The sequence below is a fragment of the Pyrgilauda ruficollis genome, unplaced genomic scaffold, assembly GCF_017590135.1.
Source record: "Pyrgilauda ruficollis isolate IOZ18807 unplaced genomic scaffold, ASM1759013v1 scaffold15, whole genome shotgun sequence".
In the NCBI taxonomy this organism is placed as follows: Eukaryota; Metazoa; Chordata; class Aves; order Passeriformes; family Passeridae; genus Pyrgilauda; species Pyrgilauda ruficollis.
Window position 1 is genome coordinate 11,503,844 of NW_024513654.1, and position 7,525 is coordinate 11,511,368.

At 42.0% G+C, this 7,525-nt stretch overlaps 1 protein-coding gene across 4 annotated transcripts; it reads right to left on the reverse strand.

The window, feature by feature from the left end:
- Positions 1 to 1,261: 1,261 nt before the first annotated feature.
- On the reverse strand, positions 1,262 to 5,782 carry SFR1 (SWI5 dependent homologous recombination repair protein 1). Of its 4 annotated transcripts, none has more exons than XM_041461298.1 (4): positions 5,639 to 5,782; positions 3,742 to 3,860; positions 2,354 to 2,740; positions 1,262 to 2,205 (listed from the first exon to the last, which is right to left on the reverse strand). In XM_041461298.1, the coding sequence occupies exons 2-4, from the start codon at positions 3,835 to 3,837 to the stop codon at positions 2,014 to 2,016; spliced, it is 675 nt and encodes a 224-aa protein (XP_041317232.1). In that variant the 5' UTR covers positions 3,838 to 3,860; positions 5,639 to 5,782; the 3' UTR covers positions 1,262 to 2,013. The 4 variants fall into 4 exon arrangements, with proteins under 4 accessions (XP_041317232.1, XP_041317231.1, XP_041317235.1 ...); XM_041461297.1 differs by having other exon boundaries at positions 5,357 to 5,782; XM_041461301.1 differs by lacking the exons at positions 3,742 to 3,860; positions 5,639 to 5,782 and adding an exon at positions 3,593 to 3,731.
- Positions 5,783 to 7,525: the final 1,743 nt, after the last annotated feature.

Consider the following 7,525-nt stretch of genomic DNA (forward strand, 5'->3'; position numbering starts at 1 on the left):
CTTTTCTTTCCACAAATTGTTTCTTCTGCAATTCCTTTAAATAACTTCCGTTTGAAAGATGCGTGGTTGTCTGATTTGTATTTTTTATACCTGGTCTTAACCCTGTTATATTTCAGTTTATGAGATTTATTTCTACTGGTTTATTTCTACTGGTTTTATTATACAAACCATACAGCTCATTACAGAAAACAACCATGTGTGTAACCTGGCCACATCCCAAAGGCAGCTGTGCCTCATTGTGGTATAATCACCCACAACCAGCAGGAACTGTGGCTGCTGCCACGGGCAGAATCACAGGAAAACCAGGTTTGGAAGCATCTGGCCTCCTGAAATAGTTGCTGGCATCTCCCACCCCTTTACACTGAGATGCAATGCATTTTCCTGCCAGCTCCTTCCACGACAGAAAGATAAAGAACCTGTGATAAAATTAACCACTGCTGGAGCCTGATCTACCTTCTTGGGCATTGTCCCTGCTTTTCATTTCCCTGCTCCATGGTGTGTGTCAATCCTTCTCCTTTCATAAAGTCACATGGAACCTAAACCTATTTCATTGTAGCTTTGAGCCCTCAGCTTAAAATTCTGCTACGTCAGTTGTGATCCTGTACATCTCTTTTTTTTGCTTTGCCATCTCTAAGTGGGATTTGTAAGGATTCTAATTACACCTCACTTACTAAAAGACCTTTTGCCTTTGTGCTAAAACTGCCCTAGAAGCAGCATCATTCCAGCCTTGGGGAAGATAACTGGCCCCTGCACAAGGAACCATCATCTTTTTACACATGCCTTAAAAAGGCAGAGAAATAGTGCTTTAATACTCAAAATGTGATTTGCAATAAAGGCTGTTCTGCATTAATTCTCTCTGGATAGCAAGAGTCAGTATTCTTAAGAGCAAGTTGTAGGTAGAGGCTGAAGTCTAATGAGCCTTACCAATGGTTAAAAGGTTCTGTATGATCTTTGATTTTCTTTCTCTTGAGCTAAGAAATTACTCCCTTATTAAGGACACAGGATATAGAACCTGCAGACAAAAGAGGTAGGGTATAACCAATAAGAAAACAAGATTCCTAGCAAGGAGAGTTGTATAGTCATTAAGATTTATGTATTGCTACACTTGAGAAGCAGTGATTTTAGGGAAAATAAAAAACAAAAGGTACCATGATGAGAAAATAAGCAATTTCAAGTTAAATAAAAACAACTTTCAAAAAAGGCATTTGTTGGAGAATAAATGAAATTATAAAGATTTATTCAGCTTTATGATGCTGTTTGAAGCAATCCCATTAAACAAGGCCTTGTTTTTCTTATTTATTTGAAGAGAGAAAACACCTTGGCTCTCAGATGTAGAATAGAAAACTGGTTTCAATTTTCTTGCCTTCCCTTCTATTACCTCAGGCTGTAGCAGAATGCTTATGAGACAGCAGCTCTGAAGAGACTGTCTGCAACCATGACCTGAAAGCAACTGCATTATGACACATTTCCCTCAGTAGGAGCTAAAGCTAGTGTAAACATCTTATCTCAGCTCTGGAATATTACCATAATGAAAATTAGTTATCTTCACTTAACTCACAAACTGCTGTCATTAGCCTTCACTGGCTGACTGGCACCAGGAAGATGTGTAAAATGGGTGTATCTATAAACAAACTGAACTCTTCCCCATCTGAACATAAACAGAATTGACAATTTGAGTTATTTCAATACAAGTAACCATGCAGACACTAATAAAAAAATTGACTGCTTTCTACCCGTTAAACTATGACTTAATTTTATTTTTATTAAATAAAAATTCACCGACCAAGTCATTAAGCCAGATTCTCCAAAGCATCACCAGTTTGATTTTTTTTCCATTAAGTAATGCCTTTTACAGTGCCTACTGTATGTATGCACACAGCTTCACAAGTATGTCTGGAGAAAACCTCCTAATCCCAAAGCATAAAGTCCATTGTCTGACCAACACTTCTGACACAATCAGAATTTATTCAGTCTGCTTTTGTGTCTGTGCAAAGAAAGCTCTGCAGCTGTAGATTATGCATCTACAAAATCTTCTTCTGTTCTGCTGTAGTGCAGTAACTGGTCTTCTAACCCAAAAGTGTCGATGAGCTGAGTGAGACTCACTTTCTTGCCGTCTGCAGAAAAGGCCGACTGCAGCTCATACAGCATCAGCTGGGTGCTACTCCTCCATTTCACTATCAAAGCCTGCAGCTCAGACAGGTTGTTCTGAAATTGGGACAAACAAAAAAAAAAGAGTCATCATCTGCTGACATAAAGGGGGTTCTGATACCCTGCAGATATTCTTATAAAATGCCTTAACTGAGACAATACACACCCACCACAGTAAAAAACCAGTGAGTAAGTATTGCCTCACCTTGGATCGATACATCTTCACCAGTCTGAGCCTACGAAGTAGCTCTTCCTTCTCTTGCACTTGTTTCTCCAGCTTTACTTTCTCTTCAAGGGACTGTTGCTGACCAAGAACAACCTGTAGCACATCCGAATTCTCTGCTGATCCAGAGGGATCACCCTCCTGTGAGGGACTTTTGAAACATGTATGTCCAGTACCATTTCCTTCCAGGTTTTCAGCACCATCTTGTAACCTGGAACAGTCTGAACTTGTCTCTGGCAAGCACCCTGTGGCAGCACCAGCAGCGTCTTTTTCTTCAGAGTCTATTTTGAGCCGCTTTGCCACTGTAAAATTGGCATTAAATGAACGTCTTGTTTTCCTTAATCGTTCCCTCAGAGCTGCACTCATTTGCTAAAAAATAAAATAAACCCAGAAAACCCAGGTGGTCAGAATATTCTTAAATTTTTATCAAATAACTGTTTACCAATCATTATTATTTACATAGAATGTGTAATATGTTTAACTATCATTGTAAAGCCAGACTTCCTCATACTCTGTATAGCCTTCAAAAACTTGAACAAGGTCAGCTTCTTCCTTTCACTTGTATTTGCACACACAGCTGCAAGATATGGAAAGGTGTGGCTTCACATTTTCTTGGACAAAATCCTGTATTCTGTTGAGGCAAACTTACTCATCTGGTGTTCGTGTAAAAAAAAAAAAAAAAGGCATATTTCAACTTGGCTCATTTTATTCTATCAATTTCCCCCTAGTTTAATGGAGGTATGTTCTTTGACATAATTCACTACCCTCTAGAAAGACTTTTTGTTCTTCAAAATAACTATTTTTTATAATCTGTGACTAACATTTTTATTTATAGAAATGCACTAAAATACAGAAATGAGGGATTAGTTATGGAATGCTTTCAAACCAGGCCTGTCCTGCATAGATCTGGATGCTGAGTGTGACAGTGTCACCATTTCACATCCCAGGATAAACCAAAGCAGAGCTCAGCACTATGGAGAATACACAAACTGAAAGCATTGTACTTTGTTCCACTGCAGGCAGAAGTCACAGAAAGTCATCCTGCATGCACAGCAACCCAGAAAACTAGGATTTGAGAAAACTGAAGATGATAGGTTAAAACAAAGAAGAAAAAAATCCACCACACACCCTATATAGTATTTAAATTTATTAATATGACATTGGGTTTTCTTGCTCCATCACTTTGTATTCACGGAAAAGTACCCCAGGCACATTCCTTACCTGCACAGCCTCGTAGCTGGAGGTATAAGGTGCCTGTCTCCAGCCTTCCAGCAAGCACTGTCTCAGTGACTTCTGACTCCTTCATGACTTCACCAGCATTTTTGTTACTATGAACAATCATATTATTGGAAAAGTAGGAAATTTTATACCTGTTTCCCTGAACTAGTCCCCTGTGCAGGTGGTGCCCCAGAATCCTTTGGAGTGTTGCACAAAGATGGCAATTTATCCAGCACTGACCCTTCCATCTCGAGATGAATAGCTGTCTCTGCTAAATGACAGAAGGAATTATGGTGTCATTGTCACCTCATTATAAGGAGCCCTTGGCTGCAGAAATGAATAAAAAGCTCTAATATGAAATTCTAAGGCTTATTTTCTAATTCAAAAAAGAATTAGATGTTCAAAAAAGACATCTGCATGTTCAAAAAGGACATTTGCATAAGTTACACAACTGTTTCATGTGCTAAGTAGCACCTTGCTTTGTGAACAGCTTTTCTTTGAGAGGATGCATGACACTACTAACTGCCATAAAGTCTTTTACTATCAATTTTACATTTTTATATAAATTTTATGTAAAATATATTTATTTATATAAAATATATCTAATTTATATAAATTTTATCCATTTTATATATTATTTTTCCCCTCACTCCTAAAGCTCTATGGAGCCAGGAAGGTTTTTGTTGTCCACAAATATAAACAATTAATCTTTTCTACAGAACAATATAATTGGGTATCCAGGTCTCTGAAAACAATCCAGTCTCATTTGATCCTTCTGGGGGTGCTGCTTAAAAAAGTAATTACTCACACAGGTGGAAGTTTTGATTAACAGGAAACATCCCAACCTCACTCAGAAAGGCACCTTAATTAAAATGGTTAAGTCACACCTCCCAGCACGAGCCAACTTCAAATCGATTTGGCAATGTTTAATTTCATTTAGCAATTGATGACCAGAATGCAGCTGGAAAATCAACAGCTACACCTCCACTCACCTGCAAACTGCAATTATGAGCTTTGAAACAGAAGCCTCTCAAGAATAAAATCCTGCAAACCAAAACTAGGCAACACAGGGCTGGCACGAGGGGCTTCCTCTTCACAGATGAAAAGTGCCAAAGCTTCAGCATGCCAAAGCCTTAACAGCCCAGCAACCCTGGTCTTCCTGGCTTGCTACCAAAGGATGGAGGTCCTCATTTATCTTAGAGGTCAACATTCTCCCACAGCTGTTCAAAACTGAACATATGGTACTCTATTAAAAAAACCCAGACCTTAGTAAGAAGTCTAGTTAATTGGGTATTTTAGCAATCTATCAATTAAACAGGAAGCCCACAGCATCCATTAAATACAATCAAAGCTTAATATTATTATTCCTTGTTGTAAGCAAGAGCCTAGAAAAAGCATCATTCTTATGCATACTGGGTATCACAAATATGTAGTAAGTCTTCCCAAGAAGCAAAATCATTTTAAGTCTAAGAGATAGCTTTAAAAAACCCAAGCAATCCTACGATTCTCTGCCTTTACTTTCTAATGCAAATTCGTTTTTAAATGGCCATAACAAATACTTTTTCAACTGGTTTGCTGATGCTGTTACTTGGGAGCATATTCACACAGATCTCCTGCACTCTTGAAATCCTTCTTCTGTATCTTTGGCTAAGAATCCTTGGCATTCTCAACCAGTAATGCTGTTCACTGCACAAAAAAAATCTGTCCAGCAAGTAAAGAAAATTTGAATTAGAAGGGGAAAAGACAATTTTGCTTTTCAGTACTTACTTGACTTGTGCACTTTGGGTAGGTCTGTAACTACGTCCTCAGTTTTCCTGCTTATAGCTACGTTATATAAAGGCACTCACTCCTTTTACTGTCTCAACAACAAAAGGCTCTATTAACACTCAATACTTTTAACACAACGCTATTAACACTCAAACTTTTGCCTTGCTAGTTTTCCACCCGCAGAGCAGCAGGATGAACGCTGGGCAGCCCATAAGCAGAGCCACAGACCCGTGGAGCTCGTTCTGAGGTGCTACACCCCAAAAACGCAGCCACAGCACCGACCTGCAGGGCTGAGGAGCGAAGGGAGGCCCCTGGGGAGCACAAATCCCCCAGGACCCGGGCGAGGAAGGAAAGCGCCCGGCGGAACCGCCCTTCCGTCCCTCGCTCCCCTCAGCGCTTCAAGCTCCCGCTGCCGGCCTGGGCGGGCCTGGGCGGCCCCGCGCCTGCGCGCCGCGCGTGCTCGGGCGGCGCGAGCTGTTCGCGCCTGCGCGCAGGGGGAGGCGCTGTGGGGCTGAGGGGCGGGCGCCGAGCCTGAGGGAGGTCCTGATCCCGGTCCCACGAGTGGGAAGTACGGAGCATCCCCGGGGACTTCATAGTCTTTCCTGTTGCATCCGGGCATGCCAGGCGGTGCTGTGTCTCGTAGGCCAGCGTGGGCCCACCACCCCATGGCTGGGGTCTGGGCCGAGGCTAGGTGCCACCTCACAGAATCAGTTAGGCTGAAAAGTTCTTTAAAATCATCGAATCCAGCCTATGACCCAGCACCACCATGGCAACTAGACCATGACACCAAGTACCACATTCAGTCTTAAACACTTCCAGGGATGTGACTCCAGGAGCTACCTGGGCAGTCTGTTCCAATTCCACTCACCGTTTCTATGAAGAAATTTTTCCTAGTGACCAACCTAAACCTTCCCTGGCCTAGCTGAAGAAGATAAGACAATGTCCCTTCAAGTGTCCCTGTGCCAGGGAGCAGGGCTCTGCCTCAGCATGGAGCGCTCCCCACCATGGATAGCACAGTAGGCCCTTTTGTCACAGCCAAGGGAGCCACAGCTCTCACCTCAAGCTGCAAAAGCGTTTATCTGAGGAACTGTCTCCTCACACAAGGGGAAAAAGTGTAACTGAGGGACTCACTGGAGGTGTGTGACCTGAGCAGCACTGTCATGGTTATGGGAAAGAAGAGAAAATGAAGAAATTTGACTGGAGAAACAGGGAGATGGTGACTGTGACAAGGAGCAGTCCCAGCTGGGGCTGCACTGTGCAGTTCAGGATTAGAGAGTTCCCTGACACTTGCTGAAGCAAGAGTGATCTTCCTGTCTCTATCAGCTGCGCACCTGGCTTCCCCATGTGGATTTACTTTTCTCAAAACTGATTTGTACAAAATGTTTTTCAGCTGTAACTGTCAGGACCAACAGAATGAGCTGAGGAAGCCATAGGAACAACAGCTCCCAATCCTTAGGGATGATTTCCAGGGTTCCTCCAGCACTGCCCACAGCTGAAGGGCCCCGAGCTGTGCATCGATGCCTCACGCACTGTGCTGAGGGCTGCACGTGGGGTACAGGCACCCACAAGCTCTCGCTCGATCATGCCCTTAGCTTGTCTGTCAGGACTGCATTAATTTCCTGCCTGGTTCCTCCTCACTGCTGCAGATGAGGACACTCTATTTTCTCTTCACCTTGTGTAACTCCTATCTCTGTTGAGACCAGAGAGAGTCTGGAGCTGAGAGGTGAGTAAGCACTGAGTGTTGTAGGTGTGATAACATGTTAGCAGTTGCTGAGGTTTTGACCATGAGTTTTCATAGATTCACACACTTCAAGTAGGATTTGACAGGGTTGATAGCAACCTTTTACTTTCCTGCAGTAAAAGGTATCAAAGCATTCAAAACCCATCTACAACAAGCTGTTTTGGGAAATCTGAGAACTTGAGGCCTTAAGGTTACACCTTTTATAAGATTATATCTGTGGGTGAAATTGATTTAGAAGTAATATTTTCAGTAGCAAATGTGGGAATTTTCCTTATGTGGTGTTGTACTATGTTTTGTAACCATCTACCAAAAAAACACTGTTGAACGATATCCCAAGTGTTGAGGTAGTTTGGAAGCATTTTTTAAATCTGCCTCTTTTTTGGGTTTTGAGTTTGTTTTTTCAAACCTTCAGCTAATTTAACGTCATA